This window comes from Struthio camelus, chromosome 1 (genome assembly GCF_040807025.1).
Source record: "Struthio camelus isolate bStrCam1 chromosome 1, bStrCam1.hap1, whole genome shotgun sequence".
NCBI classification, from domain to species: domain Eukaryota; kingdom Metazoa; phylum Chordata; class Aves; order Struthioniformes; family Struthionidae; genus Struthio; species Struthio camelus.
In genome coordinates this window covers 124,697,446-124,721,492 of record NC_090942.1, presented here as the reverse complement: position 1 = coordinate 124,721,492, position 24,047 = coordinate 124,697,446, and the positions used below count along the sequence as shown (strand labels likewise).

Sequence of the window (24,047 nt, the reverse complement as noted above, 5' to 3'; positions counted from 1 at the left end):
TAGTACTAGAAACAGCCTTAATGTTCATCCACCGCTGATTTAGAGAGCACCAGTGTAATAAATTCAACATAATAAATTCCTTTCAAGGTGAAACAGGATGTGTCTCACTGTACAAAAATTCTCTTACAACATTTTTACTGGAGTGTACATATAAATAACATCTATTTCCCAAGCTGCATATAAAAAAAAAAAAAAAGATTCCTTCTGGAACTCCTCTTTCTAGCTTTTGGGAATGCCCTGCATTGGGAAGTTACTGATTTGAAAATAACCTATGGGGGGAAAAAGAAAACCAAAACTGAGCTCTTTCAGAGCTGACTTTCTTAAAAGCTCATTATCAAATGCTAAATACCTGTTTAAACACAGAAAATGAATGGTTGGTAGCAGTTTACAAATCCTTGTTACTTCAGCCAACAAGTACCTTATCACTGTGGTTCCAAAACCAATACAAATTACTGAAGAAATCTAAAACAACTTAGAAGACTCATCATAAGTCAGCTAACAAATGATTTGAGGAAAGACAGAGGGAGCTGGATGAATTGACTGATATGAAAAAGTGCTTTGTCATCCCAACATTTCATCTCTGCTACAACACAGAAGTAAAACTACCTACCTCGTGCTTTCTGTTACCTTCTCCATTATCTCTGCTGCCTCCTCTACTACTGCTAGTGAAAATAACTCACACTCCTGATAATCCTATCTACTTTTAATAGCAAATACAAGAAAACAGAACTGTTAAAAGAACATGACAAAGATCCCATTAAACAGTCATACAATAGATTGGAGTATTACAGTGAGAAATTCTTAAAGTCTGTTGCAAGACATTTCGCATTAAGACGCGGCTGAATACAAAAAAACAAATTCATCCCTGGTAAAATTTCAAAGCCTGTGGCACATGTGACCTAACCACCCAGTAGAGATCAGATCACTAAGATTTCAGTCAGCCCTTAGATAATTAAAAAGTTTTTTGCCTTCACAGTTTCTTCCAGGCTTTTCTGGGTGCACATCAGCAAATCCTTCATTGCAGCTGCACTCATAAAACCCAAGTGTGTTATGACATGATGCATCTGGGGAGCAGTCATCTTCTTCCCTCGTGCACTCATCATAATCTGTTGGGTATATTGAAGTAAAAGGGAAAGGTGAAGAGTATATAAATGAAAACGTGATGGTTCTGAAACTTGAGCATGACGGTATCATCAGTTTATCATGGTGGGATTACACTTTGGCTGTGAAACTGCACCGTACAAGTCAGGTAGCTACTGGCTCTACAAAAGGCGAGATGGTAGACACATAGCCTAGAGGACTACTTGCATGGCACTGACAAAAATCCTCCAGGAACACCCACTAATGATGCTCACTGGGTGCTCATCTAAATGTAGGCACCCCACTCCTACACCCCTAAACCAATCAACAGCCAAAGGGGACACTTACAAAACCAGAGGTTCCTCAGTTGTGTCCCCCATTCCACAGACCTGAGGAGATGGCTAACAAATGCTCAGCTTTAATGAAACAGTCTGAAAAACAGGAGGCTCATACAACTGGTCCAAGTTTTAGTCTAATTGCTTTCTTCATTATTCTCCAGCCAAAATTTTCATTTTTGAAAAGAAAAATATGCATAACTTCCTTTTCTCCTCCCAAGGCCAGTCATAACTGTGCAGATACGAACATACCACCATAGGTGGGAATGAGAAAACGGCAACCTAGCTCTATGGGGACTTGTCCCTGAAACAAACCATCTGTTTTAGTGCAGGTTCGAGGCAGGCAGGCACTGTACAAAGTGCTACCACAAGATAGTCATGATCTTACTAATTAATGTGCAGGTAGTAATGAGAAAGCATCAGCACACGGCTGAAAACAGCAAGACAGAAGTCTTGTGGAGATTGAGCGATCATACCTGTGCATTCCAGAGATTCAAAAAGAGCACATTACCTGTAGTAAGCAGTAAAAATGCAGACAGAGTAATGCTTACATTTAGGGCCAGGTATCACAAATGAGTTTCACAATGAGTACAGCTTTACTCAGCTGCAATGTGACTGATGCTAGCTTTTAGGGAACAACACATTGCTGGATATTAGGGCTCATAAATACCACATAATCCCCCAACAAAAGCAGCAACCTTTTTAGAGCCACAGCTGTAAGGGTAACAGGCAGAGAGAATGTGGAGGACAGACTAAATACAGGCCTTTGATGCCATTTTGCCCGAGATTTTAATTGACAGCTTCTAACGATAGTCTTTGGACAAACTTATGTTGAGGATACAGAATTTGCAAATTTTTTCTAGAGGTGACATCAATTTGTGAAACAGGATTCAGTAGCACTTAGTTAGGAGATTAATGTTTCTTGTTACCATCTTAAATTATCTATAGGGAAGAAGAAATTGTACAATCAGCCATTGTGCTGGTCTTGGTAAATTGTGGACTTTCATCTGAACTCCCAGCGTGAAGAAAACAGTGCCACTGCAGAAGAATTCATTTGTTTGTTTCCTTTTTTTTTTTTTTAATCTGATGCAAATTTATCAGTGCAAAGCAGAGGGAAATGTGTTTCAAAATGGTTTTAGACAGGGCTAGACTGTCTGTGTAAAAGGACCTGTTTTCACTGGTAGCTTATAAAACCCTCCAGTTAAATTTCTCCATATCTTCTTTTCTATAAAACTATCCCTAGATATAGACCAAAAGAATGGTTGGTTTTGTCTTTTTGGATCAGGGATACCACAGTTCTTATTTTATCTTTTGATGTTCTCCAAAAAAAGGTTATTGGGTGAATGGGCAGAAGCAATAAAGGAAAGATAATGGCTCTTCATCCATCACTTTCACAGGTACTTTCATCTCAAAAAAATACAGACTAATAACAGGCTTTATCATCCTTCTAGTTCGGAAGGACAGTTGTGATATAAGCTGCTCCTTACCGTTTATGGAGAGACTGCTCTTGTCAACCATGAAATAGCGGCTGTGTTCAAAGGCATTGCGAAAAGCTGTGATGATGTAGTAGATATCCACGTCTTCTGCAATCAGTAAATTGAAACTTACCACTGTGCTCCCATTAGTAATACCAGTTATCAACACTTTAATCAGACCGGCATCCATTTTCAGAAGGAGCTCAGGGGGCAGAGAGTTACGTACCTGGGATAAAAACAAAATGTACATGAAGACGGACAGGTAGAAGCAATTACATTTTAGGCTTTGTATACTGCCCAGAAGTTAATACTGTGCATTACAACTCTGCTTCCTACTCTGGAGGGCAGCAGCAGAAAAATGACTTTTTTGCTTCTTAACAACATTTCCACTCAACAGCAACCAAAGGATTTGATATATATTTGACTGTGAATATCAAACAAGAAACATGATTAAGCCACTCCATCTATCATTTGGCACAGGTCCTCACAAAAGCCTCTGGCAACAGCAAGTCTGCTAAAGGAGAGGGAGCAAGCTAAGACAAGAAGGTGCAGCCGATAGAAGTGGAGAGGCCTCCTGGCACTCCAGGATGTGTGTACATCTACCATAATCATTCATGGAGCTCAGACATATCTTACAGCTTACAGCAGACCACCCTCAGACTTTCTTCACAGGTGATTTCTCATGAGAGCTGAGCTGATGCACAAAATTCTTCTGCTTATCACTAAGTGTAAACCCAGCTCTTTTTAAGTACTAAGACCAGGGTAAAGAAAACAGAAAGGCAAGTGTTTCTTGCCACCAGCATTGCCACACATCCCAACCTCCTATCAAGCCTAGACTCTCCCCACTCCTCAGTTCGAGTTCAGAAATATTTCACTAAGGTCTTCCCTGAGGAGCGTCGAATTATTTCTGCAAATTCTAGCTGCCATCCAGACATACACCCTGCGCTCATAGTCCTCCCAGAGAGCCCAAGAGCCAGGCTAGGAAATGACTGCACTATTTTGAATAGAAGTGGTCGCCCTCAAAGTAGTGCGCACTAAACCATAGCTGAGCTTAGGGCAGTCTAGAGAAACTGCTAAAATTACTATTCACAGCCTGTTCACAGAAGCCTTGGAATTCACTAATGGACTAAGAAAGAAAAGTCTGCTTTTTCAAAGCACCCTGAGCTTTCGTCACCACTACCCCACAGAAACAGCCTCTTATATCACACCAGGAAGCAGGATGGTCTGCTTTCTACACGACTGGAAGAAACACAGCTTTGCTTTAGGCTTTGTACCAGCTACACTAGTCAGCCTCACCACCATCCAGCTCAGATGGAGACACTGACATCTCAAAAAGAGATTAAACAGGCTGGAGCTGAATATTCAGCTGCTTCTTTTTCTGCAGCTTTTCCCTTCATGACTGGCCATCTCTGGAGGGCAGCCACACGCAGGAGCATCTCCTCCTCCCACGGGAGGCCAGTTCATGGGGCAAGGCACCAGGCAGATGCAAGAGTCTGAGGGGACATTCAACAGTTTTTACATTTCCTGCACCGACCGTTTCTCCTCATCTTCAGCCTCAGCACCAGCCACAGGAGGAACAGACACAGGCCAAATGGCATTGGCTCACAGGACCAGTCCAAGACAAGACGCAAGGCTAGTATTAATTCAGCTTTGAAGAGTGTGTGGGGAAGAAGTTTTGCACAGAAATATAGACATAGTTGTGAGAAACTCTCCCTAAGGAGAAGCTGAGAAACATCCACACGTGCTCCTCTCAGTCCATTTCTTCTAAGTGCCCAAACAAGGGTCCCTATAGGACTGCACTGGGCTCCCTATCTGCCTGCATGCCCAGTCTTGCAGACGAGATGCCATGGCACGCCTGTGTGATACTACCCAGCAGCGTTGTGAATTTGTCCATGAGAAGTGAATATCTTCTTCTCTCCTTTTCTCCAGGAGATGCTAACAGATCTCCTGTGCTTCTTAACACCTTTCCCATATTAAGTTCCCCAGCATATGTACATGTGTCTGGGAAGTCTTTTACATTCTTCCACACTTACAAAGTGCAACAATAGAAAATGTGGGACAAAACTTGCAAGGTTGAATGGCTGGAATGAAACACCTTCATCAGTAGGTAGCACAGGCTATTCTGAGCTATTGATATTACAGTTACACATAGGGGATCCCAGTAAAAGCCCAGCAAGAGACAGTCCACAGAAAGAGAGTGAGTCCTAGCAGGACAAGAAAGACAAATCCTATGCCATCTTTGTCATTCTTCCTGAATGCTCAGAGCCTGGGTTGCACACAACCTTCTTGCACATAACAGCTACTAGCTTCAAAGAGGGACACAGGCAGATGGAAATAGAAGGAAAAAAAAAGAAAAACATATTTCCACATGCCCTACCATCACTGCCAGTTTCCCTGGGTACGCCAAGAGAGGCAGACACAGAGCAGCAGATCAAACCGCACTGTAAGAGCCTGATGAGTAGCACTTGGCCCAAGTGAGAGCTGGCACGTAGCTGCCCTGTCTAGGGGAGTAACACATCTTTTCCAGCACCCTGCTCTGCTTTAGACCCTCTTTTTAGGATACATAACCCACTTCCTGCCCAGCTCAACTTTCCTGGTCATAAAGGAGGCAGGCGGGTGCTGAGCTACGGTCATCTCCAACAACTTCTTCCTCTGCACATTTGCTCTAGATATTTTCTGCAAAAGAAGGGCTGGATTTCACCTGCGAGTTTAAGGCAGAGCTCATGTCAGCAGCGTAGTGCTCAGGTGTGCAGGCAGCAAACCGCTACCTGGGAGAGCCCGGGCCCTGGCTAAAAGGAAGAGAGAAGGCAAGGGCCAGCAGTGAGAGGTGACACAAGAAGCAGCCTCATTTCTACTGCATCCACAGACACAGCTCCTGTATGTTTCGCTGGGTTTTCCCAGGAGACTACAGCTCTTGCACAACTACGTGCCAAATCTGCTTATCCCCCTGCTGCACCAGGCCTCTAGGCAGGCCTGGAATTTGCAGAAGAGCTGCACTGTCAGAGCTGATGTGCATTGCATGCACATGGTGACAAGGTAACATATACAGAGAAAGCCCCATGCTTACACCTTGAAAGGGATTCCTAAAAGTCCCACAGAGCAAACACAGCAGCATCCCACAAGGCACACAGGCAGAGCTAGGTATCTGCACCAGGAAAGCCTGGGCAGACTGCAGCTTGTCCTTGTCAGGCACACTATCTGCCATGTCAGCCAGCCACAGGGTTCTTGGGTCTATTCTCTCCCTTTCTGCCATTTCATAACCATGTACTGAAAAGTTGTGGGTCAGCCCTAAGTTTCTACCTTTCATAATCTTTTGTCCAAACTTCTGGGCATTAAATATACCTGCAACATCCTCCTAGCCCATCCTCACTTTTACCAGGATTCCTTTCTCATCTTTTTTCTGAATGTTTGGTTTTATTGTTGCCTCTTTTTACTTTGGGCTTGGAACTTTTTGTTTGGTTTATTTGTTTCTGTCTTTATTCATATTTCCCCTTACAAAGCATGACTCAAAGCTTGAAAAGCATCTTCGAAAGTACAATCACATTACTTGTAGCTAGCCACTAGATGACACTAAAAAACCCTTTATTCAGAAGGCTGCATGATTTCACGATACATACCACACCCTAGGTTATCAAAATAATGGTTGATGAGGTGAGTAGAACTCTGGGACGAGAAAATGAGGAAAAGAGACGAGTGACTTTTTAGAAATAAGTAGTTCAAGATATAGCATCCTTGAGGTTTTCTTACAAAAAATGAAATATTTTGGGACCCATAATTGTACCTACAATTCCTGCAGCATGCAAAAGAGAACATTAGCAAAGCCAAAACAGGAAAAACATGTATGCCGAAAGAAGAGCCACAAGAAAGGGAGAAAGCATAGACAAAACTAACAGGGACATCAAGAAAAGGGAATGTCCCTTGTTAAAGCAAGGAAAACCAGGAGGGACATAAAGTTAAGGGCCAGGTGGAAGCCCCACTAAAAATGATTTAATGTTATAGGAAGGGTCGACAAGCGTTTTAAGTGAGAGGAAAGCGCCAGACTCATGCAGCCAGGCTTCCACCACAGGGCTGGCTGTGGTTTTCTGGGACCGCCCATCAGCAGGTCCCAGGCCAGACGTCAGCAGCTCATCAGTGCTATCGCAGGTCACCTACGTGTACATACATGCCTGCGTGGCCAACAGAGCAGGAAATGCACTGGCATTCTGGAAACAAGTAAGTAAAAGGGACATTAATTTTAAGAGAACATCTTATTATTCAATAAGATGATAACCTGCATCAAACCTATTTTTCTGCTCAGAGCGCCCACCCCCCATGATACCCGCTCTGCCAGCACTACCAAAAGAAAGGTACTACAGCATACATCTGCCCAGCCACCACCAAAGCCAACTTTAAGGATCTCGCAACAGAGGGATAAACTCAAATTAACAAAAGGGGTGAACTTCCGCAGGAACAGTGGGACTGCCTTAATTCGTGTATTAACATTCATTCCGCATTCCAATGGCTTTAATTACATTTATTGTAAGTGCATTAAGCTACATCAAATGAAGGCTGTGCCAGTTCCAAGTGAGGGAGTCACCTTGTGGAATAAGGCAATACCGTTTATTAGTTTTAAACTTCTTTTCAATCAATATTTAAGACACTAGAATCCTGAATGATCCCTCCCACTCAGGAATTTAATGCACATCAGAGTATGCATTCTCACTTTAAACCCTTTGTTTTTCCAGTTCATTTTCTTGAGAACAAGCCCTTGCTGTCATGATATTCTTCTTGGCTCTTGCAAAAGACAGGCTGAGCAAAACCCAAGGGTAAAATACTCTCTCCCTCTTTGCAATGTTGTATTTCAGATGCAATGCGAGGAGCATGGTGAAACTAGCCTGGAAAATGACAATGAAAGTTTGTCACATCATGACAGTGAAATCTTGTCACATCAAGATTTCTACCTCAAGTTCACGTACGCTGTATTGCAAGGGCGGTATTTCTATTTGCCGTACTGACAATTTAACCACAAGGCTTTACGTACTGGGGCAGCTCTACACCAAAGAACATTATAAGTGTGAGGATTTATACATTTTCTGAATTGTAGATGGTGACAACAAATAAATTCAAGAAAAATCTTTGGCAATATTTAGTTCAGAGTGATTTTGAATGAAAGTGAGGTCAATGGAGAATTGTTCCCTTTTCACTTTGCGTAATCATGCCACTTTCTTGTTGTGACTGTTTTTATAATGTGACTGCCTGGGGCAGAAGCAACCCTGAGAAAGCTATGCTCCACTAACACATCCAGAAGGGTGCAAACCAGTAGCAACCACTGGGAAAGTCATTTGATATCCAAGGAAGTGTTATGCACAGCAAAAGAGATTACACATTTCCCTTACAATTTTCTCTAATTTCATGCCGGCCACAATATCTTTCATTTTCTGGACTCTGACTGAACACGAATTGTTGTCTTTGCGTTCCCCACAGACAGCTGTACTTCAGTGACAGGCTATAACTCTGTACATAGCGGGAGTCTGGGGAGAGCTCTGCTGCAACCAAAAAGTCAAATAATTGTCAGCAGTGGATTTATCATCATAGTTATTAATCCTTCTAAAAAAGTAGACAGTTAAGAGGAAATAGAGAAGGCAATAAAGCAGCACAACACAATCAGTGTTTTTCCAACCACAGATGTGTGTAAACACCAAAAGGTGCAGCAGGAACAGACTTCTGATAAATTCACTAAGAAATTAGGAAAGTAATACTGTCAAAGGCAATGCCTGAGAATTATGAGAGTGTTAAAGCAGAAGCTGATATTGCAGTGCGCTTTCATACCCTGTCCCCTAACTAGAAATGGTGGCAGAGGTGACTTACCAAGAAACCGCATTAGACTCCCTCTCTAGATATTGGCCTACAGAAAGGGATGATTATAAAAATGTCACCTTTAAGGTACTATGCAAAAGGGTAACGACAGACATACGGTGCACTAATATACCACTGTGCAGGGCGAGGGTATCGCCAGCACTTTGCAAATATTCATTAACATTTCACAACATCCCTGGAGGAAATAAATAAGCTAGATAATAATGAGATGTGAGCAACAGAGAAAACAGAGGCATCAGACACTCACCAAATCCTTTTCCCACTCTAAAACACTGCAGTATGCTGCCTACACAGTCTCATAGAGTCAGTGGGACTCAGACCATTCAAGTGTGTGAAGAAGCACATAGCTGGCATACACCTTTTAAGGGGAAAATCATACACATGCTTTTAGTGAGACCAGTAACAGGTTGCATCCTTCTTATCCACTTACTTCATCAACAAAAAGCCGTGCAAAGTTTTGAAATTCCTCACTGCTTGTATTACTAAAGCCCAGAGAGAATTTCACATTTGTTATCCGCACCATCCCATTAAGTTTCTGGACAGCTGCAAAATAAGAAAATGATAATTTAGACACAGGCTTCATGGACTGTGGTCCATGGATGAGTGTGAGACAGTCACTGGCATGCCTGGTTACCTGGGGTTCATCTCAACTCAAAGCAACAGAAAGCCAGCCCTCTGAAAAGCAGGCAGGGATGCAAATGCCTAAACATAAGCATCTGGCATCCTACGCTATCCTCTCTGACCTTTGGATGCTTCTCAAGAAGGGCAAAAATCTCATTTAGGTCTTATATCCGACAGCCTGTGTCTTGGATGCTCTGGAGCATCCCAAATGTCACTCTATGGCTATTTTCAGGTGTCTGAACTGCTCACCTAATCTCACCTAGCTGTCCCAGGGACACTGGCCCCTGCAGATGGCAAACTATTCCAGTGTCTAGATCCTCCCTCCAACCTCAGGTGAAGGCTAGATAGCTATCAGAGATTAGGCATGCACCTTTCAAATGGCTCCTTTTAGATGAGATGAATCTGATGCCTTCTCCTCACAAAGCTGTATCTCCTGAATCACATTAAGGCAATCTCAGATGTTTTAGGTCATTTCTTGGTGGGTTTTTTTTTTTTTGTATTGTTACAGCAGAAACTGAAAGTGATCATGAAATGGAGCGGAAGGGCTTCTCAAGACATGATTTATACCACTGGCATCATTTTAGTCACTAGTTAAATAAACTGATTTATATTACCCAACACCTCAACCATTTCCAGCCCATGGTCTTTCACACTGCCTTCCAGCTGCTAACGAATCATCATCCTTAGCCTTAGATATCCACCAAGATCTACACTGGCTTCAATGTTTCTTAGAAACGGAGGATGGTTCTCTACCAAAAACTTCAAGGATAGTACGATCTAGCTTAAAAATCATTTCTGAATTCAATTACCAGTCTTCACCTTCTGGTATACTGCCGTGCTTTCCTTCGTACACATTTCTGTCCTGATTTCAATGGTATATAAGATACCAGCTTCCAGTCATGAGACTGTCAGGCTCCTGCACTAAATTTTAGTCTCCTCTATTAGCTGCTTTTACGGAAGCAGCAAGAATTGAAAAGCAGAAGTCTGCATAGACTCTGCGGACCACATTACATGAAAGCTACCTCTGGTCACATTGGAGACAATAATCCTTTGAGGTGAGACAGGTACTAGAAGAAGAGAAATGGTCTTAAAGTAAAGCTTTGCAGGAGAGAGGAGAAATTCATGTCTACTTAAAGCAAGCTACTGACGGCTTGCTTTATCCCAAAATGTTTCTGATCCAGAAGGAATCCTCACCACCACTGGGCAGATCAAAGGATTTGCCTCTGCTTTCTGCTCTAGCTTGTCCTGCCATGTGAGCACAGATATTTAGAAGATAAATCACACTCAGATATCTGAAGTTTGGGAGTGTGTGGGGGAAAATGTTCTGAATCAGTTTTCAGCTCAAAAAAACACCCAAGCCTATGTTTAAAAGATATGTCAAGCTAGGAAGAGTGGGCTAAGGATGAGCTCCAGGTTAGAGATGTTGCCACAAGGAGGAGCTCTATATTAAGCATCACCAAAGATGGATTTTTGCCCTTTAAATTACCTGCTTGGGCTGGTGAAGTATCACCACGGTGGCTCTTTCTCTTGTTCATAGCATAGTCCCTTTGCAGGCCTCTTTCCCAGCAAAAGCTGGACAAATGTACTTGGCTTAATATTTGATTTATCCAGATAAGAAAGCAGATTTGTATAAAATGAATGTTTTTGTGTAGAATTCTTCAATTTGTTTTTTAAGCTGGAAGAAAAGGATCTTCAATATTTGACAGCTAGAAGGAGCTACCTCGACATTTTCAAAAAAAAATGAACATTTGTTGCTTTCATTTGAAGGAAAAAAACAAGAAAAAAACTTTTTTTTTACTCTTTCTTATATCAAAGATAGGGGAAGGTACAAAGCAAAGCAGTAAATGGTGCTTTTCATTTGAGGTTAATATTTTACTCAATCCAAATTGACTTTTTTCCTCCATTTGGCCAGGCAGCTCCCAAATAATGTATTTACCCAGCTCTGTTTCCAGGTCTCACCAGTGCCAGGCAGTACAAAGGATATGAAGAGGATATGAAGAGAAGACAAAAGCAAAAAGAAAGGCATCTCTGGGCACTGCTGCCCAGAGACTAATAGGGCTGGAGAAATGGAGGCTATGGCACTGCAAGAGAGGGTGAAGAAGCAGCGGAGATGGTCTCAGGAGGGTGAAAAGGGGGTTTAGTGAGAAAGGAACCAGCGAGAACCAGAAGGGCACTGGACGAATGGAGACCCCAGGAACAGGAGATCCTAGTGGAGAGGAAGAGAACAGAGAAACAGGAGCATGCAGTTTGTGTTTGGAGAGATGTAGAAGGCATGAGAGAAAGAATAAAGACAAGCAGAAACAAAATAGAAGCAGGTCTCACCTACTAACACACTAAAGAAACAGTACATTTAGCAATGAGCAGAGATAGTGACGTTCCCATCCCAACCCCAACTATAATTTAAAGACCAAATCTGACCCTAACCTTGAATTGTGATTCAGCTCCAATCAACAGAAATATTCCCTAAGTAGCTGCAATACGTCCTCTCAAACCTAAATGGATGGAAGCCTCTCTATCAGCCTTGTCATTCTCAATTAGAGGTCTTCAAAAAAAGACTCACATATTTCCTTGCACCTCTTGCACCTCAGGGGATCTGAAGGATTCTGTTTAACCCATGCTTAACTGACGGAAATAGGAAGGCACATCATTTGCTTTCTCAGGTCTCTAAGATATCTCTGTAGGCTGCTGCTACAGAGCACGCAGAAGAAACCAAGATATGTGGCAAAAGGAGAAGTAATATATGTTTCAACGAGCCACACTCTGAACACTGTGTGATTCGCTTCACCTGCTTTGAGAAGAATAAATGTAACATCAATAGAACTACTGTCAAATTACCAGAAAGCCAGAGTATTTTAACACGTTGATTTAGAAAAAAGTGCCAATTCTTGCAAGAAAATATATTTGACAAAGACAAACTAATTTCAGTTGCCTTCATTCCAGACCACTGATTACAACAAACGTGCATCTTCCTGGAATTTGAGTGAGGTTTGGCTTCTCAGGCTGTTGAATTACCGTGCGTGCAGGCCCCTGCTGGACGCATACTCACTGCAGTCCATGGCCGAGCCTGGCGTTGGGCTGGAAGCCTGAGAGGAGTCTGGCAAAGCTGGCGACCCCAGGATGCCAAAATATTTCTCAGACGAAGAGCTGTTGTTTCTTTCCGTCTCTACATGAATTTTGAGAGTGGTATTGAGAGTAAGAACTCCAGCATCTCCTGTGACCAGCAGAGTTGTACTGGGGCCATCCTGAGAGCTTACCTCAGGCACACCAAAAGCTGCGTGTCTTCCTGTAGTATCATTGGCCGTTTGATTTGACAACATTGGCAATGGCGAACTGAGTTGCTTTTGCCCAGCCATGCCCGTGGGTGCATTTGTGAGAGCAGCTGCATGTTGCAATGAACCAGGGGAAGCCTCTCCCACCAAGCTTCGCTGTGAGAGACTTACAGCTTCCGGCTGCTCTGTAGTCACAGCCAGTTCCTCGCTGGCTGCAGCCCCCATGACCCTGGAGCTGTTTTCCCTGCCAAAGCCAATCTGTGATGACAGGTCTTTTTTCCAAGTGGCTGGAGGAGCACTGGTGGAAGAATGGCTGTGGGGTGCTTGCTTGTCACTCAGGGGCAGTACAGCAGGGACGTGGATGGTAGTGCTCATTCTGGAGCCTACGGCAGCTACCACCTCCATCTCAGTGAAGGCCAGGGAAGCAGAGTCTGCAGCGCTCACTTCAGGAGCAGTCTCTGTGGTGCCTGTTATTTCGAAGGCCGTTGTTTCAGTAAGGGGGTTCACAATTTCACCTGCAGCACAACAAATGCATGTGAAATGGAATCTCAGATCAGAAGAGAACATAAGGACATGCCAGATCTGACCTAAGGAAATGGCTGAGCCCACCTCGCCACGTGTAACAGTGTTACGGAAACAGAACTCAGATATTTTATTAATGAATTGCAGCATATGCAATTTTTATGGTACTGAGTCTGGTTTGTGCCCACACAAAGAAGATTTGATTCCTGTATCTCTTCTTCTGGTTTGTAAGGCATGGATCATTACAGAAGAGGGAAATTAGCCCTAGAGATGCCAAGAAAAAGGAAAGTGTGCCTCATGTTTCTCAGCAGCCGGTCTTTAGGCTGATCAAAGAATAGTGCTGAGAGATTACATGCAAAGACATATGTAAGGATCACGTTCATGGTGGACAGAGATTATACATGAGTCTTCAGCCAGGGACTGCACTTCATGCATTATATAAACACTTTTAATAAAAGCAGATGTGGAAAAATACTGCTTATTCCCACCTTTCATGGCAACAGAAACTAAACAGCTGTCTCTTACTCACCTTCACAGTTTCTTCCAGGTCGGGATGGATTGGTGTCCATGGTTGTCTTGCATCGACACAGGTACGAGCCCATCAAATTGATGCACTCTGCAAACACGGAGCAGTCGTTCTCAGACTGCGAAGCGCATTCATCCCAGTCTGGAAGACCAAAACCAGAATATCAGTCAAACAGCCTCCTTTCTGCTGCATTAAGCTAGAAATAATCACAAAGTAGTCCTTTTCTAAGTATTTACGTATGTGATCTTCCTCTCTCATCATTTACCTAACAACAAGCTCCGAGTGATGCAGAACACTATCTATGTTGTTATTGGGTCACATTAAAAAAATCAACTATCGTCCTTTCACTCTAAAGAATATTTTCTCCAGATAAAGAATTTTTTAAAGAAGTTTTTTTAGAGTTATACCCTGATTTGAAGTGAGGAAAATATTGTAGGTTTGTGTGTAATAAAGTCTGCTAAATGAAAATAAAATAGAAGTATAAGGTAATAGGAGGCCAGAGAGATAGATATATCAAAAGCATACATTATACAAAATTCTGGTTACAATATCTCCAGATACATCAAGTAGTGAATAGTTCTGCTACCACTAGCTAGAATATTAAATACAGTTTGAAGTCAAATCATTTTCTGCTTCAAATAAAAGGTAAATGGAAGTAAATCTCCTCTTAGCAGAGGAAGTTATAAGGAAGGGCAAAACCTCTTCTTATAAAAGACTTATTTTTACAGAAAATATTATAAAACCTTGACCCTCTTTCTGGTAGTCTCAGAAAAGAGATCTTGGTTCATCAGGGCATGGTTATGCTCTGATGGTATTTCTAAGGCTTAATTCCAGTCACTCTGAACAGGTTAAAGAAAGAAGATGCTCCCATCATGGAGTTTTAGATCAATTTTATGACTGAATACCTTCATTCCTGAAGGATTTTGATCTAGAGTCTTACATCAGCATTTGCACTGTGTCCCAGCAAGCATGTGAAGGGGGAGTTAATGCTTTACCCATTATTAATCTCGGTGAATTCCACGTAACCACTTCCTGCATACACTCGCTTGCGCATATACATTCACAGCCTCAGGCCTTAATTGACTGAGAGCAGGAAGCTAGTCTGAAAACTCTACATCTTGGGACAAATAATTCTGATCAGAGGCCTCAATTTTTTTTTTGCATAAAGCATTATTATGAACACTTGTTCTGCAAACATATAGATATTAATTACTGTGACTATTTCTGAGAAACGAAGTCCCATTCTAGAAACAGAAAGCACAGAGCATGTGTCTGCATGCACATACATATGTTTGCCTTTGGGCTTGCGTACAGCTTCCCCTTTTACTTCCTTCAAGCTAATATTTCTATTCTTTTTCCTTTCTTCCTCCTTAGATAATTGCTGTATCCATGATCATTTCCATTAGATAATCTCATGTGTCCATAGCCAGCATCTGCCTATCAAGTACAGAAGGAGTACAGAAGTATGCAGGACTGATTAAAGCATCAGCAATGAAAATGCCTTACTATGCTATGAGGCAATTGCAACTCTTGATGGTTTCAAACACCATTTGAGAGATGTTCTAGTGCTAACTGCCAAATAATTTACTTTCCCTGGCTCCATTGTCTCTGAGAGTTTCCTTTCCCATTACCTAGCATGGCTTTTTAAGCAAATTTCTTCATCTCTGATAGCCACATTCCACAATGATTCAGCCCAAAACTTGTATTCTCTCCTCTGTGCTCACTGGCTCTTATACATACGCATCTGGACACACACACCACCCTCTCTCCTCTATAGTCTTTGCGTCTCAGCCACGATGCGCTCTGTGCTCCCTTTCTGCACTACTGGCATCTCTCTGGCCTGTTTCACTTGACAAGAACCTTCTCTGCCCACACAAAGAATTACAGTAAACCCACTGTTGTGTTCATCCTGATTATCCATTACATCTGTATGAGGTACACGCAGTGGGTAAAAATCTGTGGACCTCCTTGCCTAATGAGGTTGCAGCTGCTGAAGATTTGCATGCCTTTATGGGGTCCACGGAGGAGAAACCCAAAAGAAATCACATTGGATTCAGGGAGTCCTGGAGCAGTCGGTAACCAGCAGAGACATTGACTACACTTGCCATATTCTTACTCTTCTCTAGGAATTGGTTCCCAGCTACTACTAAAGACATGATATTGTGTTAGATGCACCTTGACCCTGGTTCAGCACACGTCCCTTTCCCTTTTCTTCCTATGCTTCACACAACAGACAACCATTTTAGTGTCTATATATCATGGTAGAAAACTTAATAATTGAGATGGAAAGAGAGGTGCAATTGTGCCATTCCTTCAGTTGTGCTATCCCTTCTGACTTCTCATTCTTGCTATTTTAAGGACGAATTCTCTGCTCTGCTGCTGTCACTAAACTAAGAACATATCGTCTTTTGGTGGCCAGGTTCCACAGAGCATCCGAGAGGTGGCAATGCTCCCCAACACAAGAGGAGTTATGCTAGCTTATGACCTAATACATGTCCCAGGACTCAGGCTGCCGTGCTTCCTGACCCCATCATACAAATCTTTCCTTTACTGCATTTTTCAGCCTTGTTTTCCACATCTGACTTTAAGAAACTCAGGTTAAACAATGCTGTTCTGGCTGGAGCTAAGAAATAGACCCAATTTTCTAGCCCTAAAGAAGAGTGACGGAGTTGGCTGTGCTCCTGGTTAAAAGAGCTGCTACTGGAAGTCATCTGGCTTTCTAAATTTAAAATAACGCTCAAGAACTTTTGCCTCCTTCCTTCCAACCCCCTCAGACTCAGGACACCCACAAGCCTCTGTGCAGCCAGGAGAAGAATATCAAAGGTGTTTGTAAGGTATTTTGGCACACATCAGCATCTTCAAATTCGGTATCTGCGAGCGGTGCGATACTCATAGGCTTCAGGTGCAATCTGTTTTTTCTATTTTTTTCCTCTCTTGTTCTCTCTAACCTTGGTATATGCTCTGCAACTCCAAAGGGAGTTTTCCTTGATCATAGTAAATAAGCTTTTAAGGGCACAATACACTAGGAGAGAAGAATAACCCATTCTCTTGACTTTGGCAGCTCTATGAACTCTGGCTAGCTTTGTCAGCTGTGAAACCTGAAGCCAGAACTTAGTCCTTTGAAGATAAAAATGGTGATTACTTAAGATCAAACAAAGGCCTAGTTTAACATAAGTTCCATGCATGTTTCTTTAGTCCTATTCACTAAGAGGACATTAGGGAATTTCTCTGGCTGGATTTCTATTGTTAAGATGTTGGATTTCTTTTCTTAAACCCTGGCCTGAATACAACCCCACAGCCTTGAAGCACAAATTATCTAGAGGGCATGCGTATTTAAAGGCTGCAAATATTCCCAAGTAATTCTATCCTTAATTCAATGCAAGATATGGCAAACTTCCAATAGCTCACAAGGAGGAGGGAGAGAAAAATTAATAGGGAAACTGAGTGCTCCTCTTCTCCTTGAACATACTCAAGTAGAGGGAAAGAGTGCCTGCAGGCACTTGGGGACAGCCAAGTGCTCCTTATTCTGGGCTTACAGATAAAAGCCCACAGAGCTGTTCTGATGTCATAGTTTCCTCTCCAACAAATCACCGTTAAGATCCACACCGTGCTTTGTCTCTCTATAAAATACTTTTCATGAAGAAAGCTAATGATAACATGTGTGATCAAAATATAAACCCTGCTTTGTTGTTTAAAAAAATACCTTCTACTGAGGTGTTTTGTTGATCCACCAAAAGCCTAGAACTATTGTACAGGTAAGAAAGCACTGGGAAAAATGTAGAGGCATCGACTGGAAACTCGGGATCCTGTACAGTGATTCTGAGCCTCACAATGATGCTTCCAGCTTGCAGAGATTCAATCTGCACTTTCAGCTTCCCAGATTTGTATAAGCCAGAAATGTTGGGCGGAAATGAATTTCCAATCTGAATAAAGTGAGAGAAGCATTGACAATTAGGAACTCAAGAGGAATAACTTATTTTAAAACTGAATCATGATAGTACCATTTTTAAAGATTTATATGCATGCCATATTAGTAGAAAAATGTGGTAAAAGGAGGAGTTTCAAAGTGTTTTAGAAATCTGATTTTTCAGAGATTATAGAAGCACACAGAAGTGAGAGTCTCATTGGTACACCTAGGTACACTTGAAAATGGGACCTATCTGACCACTTATCTTATCCCAAGCGGTACCCAGGCAGAGTTTGGCGTTTAGCACTGGCCAAGGGTCAGTCTCAATAGGCAATTTGAATGTGGCCACCATACTTGGTAAGGCCAAACAGTATGGATGCAGGCTGTTTTGTGCAACCGGGTCTTAGTGCCAGAAAATGGTTCTGGAAATGTTTGATTAACCAGTTTAGGCATAGCTTTAGGCACCAGTGATTATTTGAAACTCACCAGTCCAAGACTAGCCTGCACTGAGTACAGTGACTCAGTAATCTCAGAGTGAGCAGCAAGAAAAATGGGCGGGTAGCTTCCAGAAAATGTATTTGAGACAGCTCAGCTTAAAGGCAATATCACAATTACATCATGACTGATTAACATTCAGCTAAGTAGACATACTTATTGAATAAATGGTGTTACCCTGAGTATTAAAGCTGGCATACTCCCGTCACAATTTGAGCTGTGCTGAAGTTGGCAGGTTTCACCCTACATCTCTGGGAAGCATCTCTTTTGCTTGAGCCTTTTTTTCATATGTGCACCACAAAGCACACCTTTGAGCATGCAGTGCATAGTCATAAATCAACACAGCTGTGCTCCCATTCAACTGGAGTTTGCTCAAAACATTTCTACAAACAAGCTGCTTAACTGGTCTAAGTGCATATCTGGGTGGGTGGGGAGGCAAGAAAAAGAGAAAAGGAAAGAAATAAAAAGTAGATAGCATGCTTCGAAGCATGCAGTGAGGCAGAAGAGGCACAGATGTGCAGCCCTCCTTTTCCTTCCCAGCCTCTTGATGCCAATTAGGTGTGCATCAACCTTAGAGTAGATTTACTGACAAAACTCCTCCCGCGCAACAAACGTGGATAATTTGCAGCTATGGGAAATAAAACCATGCCAGAAGACTCAATTACCAATTTTTCATATGTAAATGTCTCCTCTGTGCTGTCTTTGAAAATATAGTTCCATTGTTGTTGGCGGGGTTTTTTTCCACCCAGATTTATATTCACATATGTTTATGAGTCCCCCTGTATTTTGGGAAAGTTAAGTTTTGGATCAAGATCTAAATTCCTCTGTCCGGGCTTTGTTCTGTACGACAAAACTGTAAGAGATTATGGTGTCTAGAATATCCTCCCTGTTTGGGAAGCTCAGACTTGGTAACAGAGTTCATGACTCAGTTATGCTTATGGCTGATTATACCTGAGCATCGATAGTGGCTGTACTTGGGTGCGTAATGAATGGAGCTAGAGAAGAAAGCCTAGTTGGGTCACTTTTGCTTAAAGAAGAAAGAGCTTTGAAAGCAGTCAGACATTTACTGAGAAGACAGCACTGAAATGAATGCCAGCAATGTCATTTCAAAGATCTATTAAAACGCCTCAAGTCAATTTAGTGCGAGTTTATTGCCAAAGTAAAGATCCAAGGAAAGAAGCCCCTATTGCATGTCTGATTTTCTTCTTCCTTTACTCTTCTGTAAGGAAAAATTCCCATTGGCTCCACTGCTAACAAGATCAAGGGCTTGATCTGTTTAGTCAGATGGATTTTGTTTTAATTGTAAAGATAGGTCACAGGAGATGGTATGATGATTTTCAAGGGACACTTCAGCTGTATACAAAATCCTCTAATTAATTAAATAAATTCTCAATTTAAAAATGTATATATTACCCATGGTACTTTAACATTACCTCTGTAAACAACAATCTTGAAAATTCTTGATATGCTGAACTGCTGGCATCATAGAAATCTTCAGTGAAGTTGTAGTTCAGGATCCTCATAGTGACACCAAATATCTTGGCCTCTGTAGAACACAATATTAAAATACATGCTGACCAAGCAGAAGAGGAAAGGATTCAGTCAAAACTGATGTACTCAGACCAAAATCTCAGAGGCACAGCCAAATGCTGGCAGCCAGCAGTAGTATGGTGTCAGCACACCTGTTCTTGGGCACAATCTAAGATAAAATGTTTAAATGCAATTGATATGCACCATCTGTTTTAGACTCAAATATACACAGAGTAGAAGACATGAATGTATTGCTAGTAAGAGAAAGATAGTGGGAGAAAAAGTATTTAAAAGAAGATCCCCCTTTTGTCTCCTCCTCTTTTTGAGGGGGGGGACAGGGGGCAGGGATATGACGGATAAGAGAATTTGATATTAAACCAAGAAACCGAAGCCAATTTTCTGCTATGAGTCTTCTATACACCGAGCCCTTACATTAGGTCCATAAAGATATTTAGGTGCCTAATTCCAACTGAGTGAGAGATGGGTATACCCATATCCTTGTGGACATGGCCCTACATAACTATTGCATTTGATTTACATCCAGGGTTGAATGCCTGTCAGTTCATCTTCAATCCTTCAGTCACAATTATTTTTCTTCCAGATCTTAGCAGTGTGAGTAGTAAGTATACTCCTAAACTCAAGAGGAAAAAAACTGTGCATACCACCTCCTCTGGTGAGCACGGACAGATCCTGCACAGAGCACATCAGTTGAAAGCTACAGTCAAGGAATCTATAACCAATTTAAGCTGTATAAACAATATGAGGCAGCTATTCTTTGGATTCATCTTTGAAAACCTCTTTTTCCAAGGGCTCCAATGCCACATTCTGCAGATTAACCACCTGCTTCCCTGAGCACTAGACCTCCTACTTTCCCCCCATGAAGAGAGGCAGTTCCTGGTGACCCAGATGGGAGTCATCTCTCATCTAATTAAAGGGAAGACTCTTACAGATGAACATAAATAGCAGCATTCCCATGCTGGCAGGTATTAAATAGCTCACTGCCTGCTTTTTAAAGATAATGAAGAGAGATTTCTTTCTGTGTGAAGGCTCAGGAAATAATTTAAAGATAAAGAAAAGGTAAAGTTATGTTTGATCAACAGATTAGGGTCTCAGGAAGCTAACATCATTGGCTACTTAAATGAAATTATGCAGCTTATTCAGCAAGCTTTCTTACACAGCTCTCGTTATTCACTTTAATGCTGGTCACTCATAAACTATTAATCCCAATCCGGCCTTCCTCTGGGCACTTTCATTAGCTCAGCAGAGCCTTGGCCAAACCAGTTGACTGGATTCCTCACTTGCCCCAGCTGTCAATCAGGAAAAAAAGGGCCTGATACAAGAAGGGTTAACAGTGGTAGCAGAAGGCAGTGCCAACCAAGAAAAAATGTATTCTAGCTTAACCTAATATCTGTAATTGTCTGAGTCAGCTCTAGCACTGCTTTATCAGCTAAGGCCAAAGCTCTGCTGCCTCGGAGTCCAGATTGTGGAAGTGCTGGGGTGGAGGGGAGAGAAAGTGTCAAGGGAGGTGGAAAATGGAGATGGGGGAGGCCCAAAGGGATCACTACTGAACTGCAAGCAAATGTAGAGACAGAGAATATTTTCAAGTGGCTATTTACCTGTTTTAACATTTTGATGGGAGATGATGTTTTTTCCACAGGTTTCATAGCTGATCTCTACTGAATACATCACACCTGTTTGCAATCCAGATACATCCATTTTCATTTCCTCTGTCTTCAGGTTTTGTATGATCTCCTTGTCCTTGAACACTTGGACTTGGAAAGTATGGTTCAGAGTGGAAGTGATGTGCCAAGACATTTCAAAACTGCTGCTGGTAACACTGAAGATTCGGTGGTTTCTAATTGAAGGGAGATCTACCACAGTCCCGGGGAGAGTTATCAAAGAAAAAGCATTATTTAATCCTTAAAACATTGTGCTCTTCTAAATCCATTGTAGACATGCACTTCTACAATCAATAGGGGAAGTTTCTCTTTCAGTGACATCACGACAGATTCATCCCTCTCACAGTAAGAGGTTCCCTCCTCCACAAACCACTGCAGTGATTAACTGAGCGTTCATTCTTTATTTTTCCTTTTACCATAAGTATTTGTATTGAATATCTAGTAATACTGATAATCAGACTGTGAGCTACGGGCTCAAGCAACAAAAGTAAGTTGAAAATAGTGAATTTGTGTAATCTACTATGTTCACACTTGTTTAGCCTTTTGTCACCTTAATCATCAAATGCATATCTTTAGGTGGAGATTCACTGCCTCGATTTAGGCCTGGAAAAATCCTACTGATTTCCATGTAAGTCAGAGCAGAAAACATACCCCATCTTTTGCAGGCTGGGGGGTGGGGGAGGAAGGGGAGATCATTTTACTTATTTATGCCACTTTAGCCCAGTGCAATCGTTGCCATGTTAATGGGAAAAGACAGGACTCTTCATAGAGGATTCCTCTCCTCAAAGGAGGAGGTGCCTATATTCAGTAAGATGAAATGCTTTTGAGTAGGGCCTGTCCACTAACTATAGAGAGAGCCCAGATAATGACCACAGATTAGACATCTCTCTTACAGACAGCTGGGATCAGGTGAGATGAACATCAGCCCCTATGCTAAACTAGAGCCCATGCCATCCTGCTGCCAAACTTCAATTCTTTTATACTAACAGTTAGCCTCAGAAAAAGGGTTGCTTTCTTAAATTATTTTAAGGGGACAGAATTTTTTCCAGCCATACTGCCTTGCTCCAGGGAGATTTCAGTTTAATTCCTTTAGCTTCAAATTGGATCAGAAGTTGTGGATAAGATGAAGATCAAGAACATCCAGCTTGTCTCAGTGAACTAGGCAAAGAACTCCTTAAAGAAATTTCCTCCCTAAAGAACATGATGTTGTTAAAAGGATTATGATAACTCTTGTCTGAAAGGACTGAAGTCACCAATATAAAGACAAATCTATCGCGATCTGTTCTTATCATGGTCCCTCAGACAGCTATGATACAAAGCAGGGAGAGTATTCATTCACAAAGGTTAACTCCAGGGTAGGGTGGCTGTGGCCAGCTCCCCTGGCTGAACAAGTGCCCCATCCACATCTTTGTGGACTGAAAGGCAAAAGATCTGCTTCCTAGTGGCGATGGCCAGGAGGATCTCTTGCAGCCAGTACTGGATCCTCCTTTACCTTGTTTCCGGACCAAGCAGGGATGAACACTCAGCTGGGTCCAGAGGCAAGCCTGTGGTATCCACCTTGTGCAGCCCTCGCTGGAATTCTTCCTCTTGTTGGAGGATTTGGATTATCCTAAACAAGCCCTACAGTGGGAGCTGCATTTGAACTGCTCACCGGGCACAAGTGGCTCAAGAAGCGCAACACAGGCACCCTGCTTCAAGGAGGCCAGCTTCCTTCAGTAACCATTGGGAAAACAGGACCTTTTTTAGCAGTCAGTTCAGAGCACTACAGCTCCTGATCTGAATCTCCCACTGCGGGACTCTCTCTCTTTCCATTTCCATAGATGGAGATTCACTCCAAAAGTATCATCAGCTTTTGTGAACATCCTCCCATAGGTCAACCAGCCTCAGGAAAAAGGGATCAAAGAGGTGCCAAATTAAAAGCAAGACAATATTCATTCAAATCCAAGGTTACTTACAGCATCCAGCCTCAGCAGATTGGTTAGTCATGGACAAGAGAGTTGAATTACTTATAGACTGAGAGCTATTGCTAGTGTTAATGGGATCCAACGCTGCACTTGGAATAGATGCTTCTATGCCTAAGGGAGAAACAGTAAAGCATTCCTAACAAAGCAAATTCAAAGTAATACCATTCACATTTTCAGCAGCTGAAAAACAGCAATAGAAGTAATATAAATACAAATGAAAATATATATATTGTCACGTAAGTATAATGATAATACATTATCTTAATATTTGAGACTAAGGGACTGTAAAATTGTTTTTGAACTAATACTCTGAAGCTACAAACACTTATTTATCTCATAATCTGTAAGCCTGATAGCAGGCCCATTGATGTCTGTGGACTGTAAGCACATGCCTACATACTTTGCTGAACTTTGCAGAGAATCATGTCACCCACTGCTAAACTCCAGCTGCCTCCAAAAGAGTACTCGGCAACAGTTCTGCAGTTCAAGGTGAAATTATACAGCCGCTGAGTACAGGCTGTAATCATGCAGTCCAAATGGGAAGGAGACTTTTTGTATACATAATGTCATTAATCATATTTCCCCAGGCTGCTGGAGAGGTGTACTGACTATGAATGACTTGCTCTAGGAAGAAGTCAAGGTCTGAAGCTAGAGAGACTTTGGCATGTGGGTAAGGACAGCTGAGGGAGCAAAGTGGGAGAAAGTCTGGGACTGTGAGAGAAAGATAGCATGTTTCAATCAGGAAAAGCTAGCAACTAACTCCTATGGCACCTTTTCCCAAAAGGAGA

The 24,047-nt window shown here is 42.1% G+C and overlaps 1 protein-coding gene across 1 annotated transcript in view; it reads right to left on the bottom strand.

The window, feature by feature from the left end:
* The window catches only part of UMODL1 (uromodulin like 1), a 59,502-nt gene that overhangs the window by 13,847 nt on the left and 21,608 nt on the right, over positions 1 to 24,047 (bottom strand). Inside the window, exons 9-17 of the mRNA XM_009679507.2 lie at positions 23,251 to 23,370; positions 21,233 to 21,487; positions 19,520 to 19,632; positions 17,388 to 17,607; positions 13,688 to 13,825; positions 12,414 to 13,151; positions 9,177 to 9,289; positions 2,903 to 3,116; positions 969 to 1,106 (exon numbers count right to left, since the gene is read on the bottom strand). Coding sequence (XP_009677802.2) covers positions 969 to 1,106; positions 2,903 to 3,116; positions 9,177 to 9,289; positions 12,414 to 13,151; positions 13,688 to 13,825; positions 17,388 to 17,607; positions 19,520 to 19,632; positions 21,233 to 21,487; positions 23,251 to 23,370 — 2,049 coding nt within the window. The remainder of the gene's footprint in view (positions 1 to 968; positions 1,107 to 2,902; positions 3,117 to 9,176; positions 9,290 to 12,413; positions 13,152 to 13,687; positions 13,826 to 17,387; positions 17,608 to 19,519; positions 19,633 to 21,232; positions 21,488 to 23,250; positions 23,371 to 24,047) is intronic.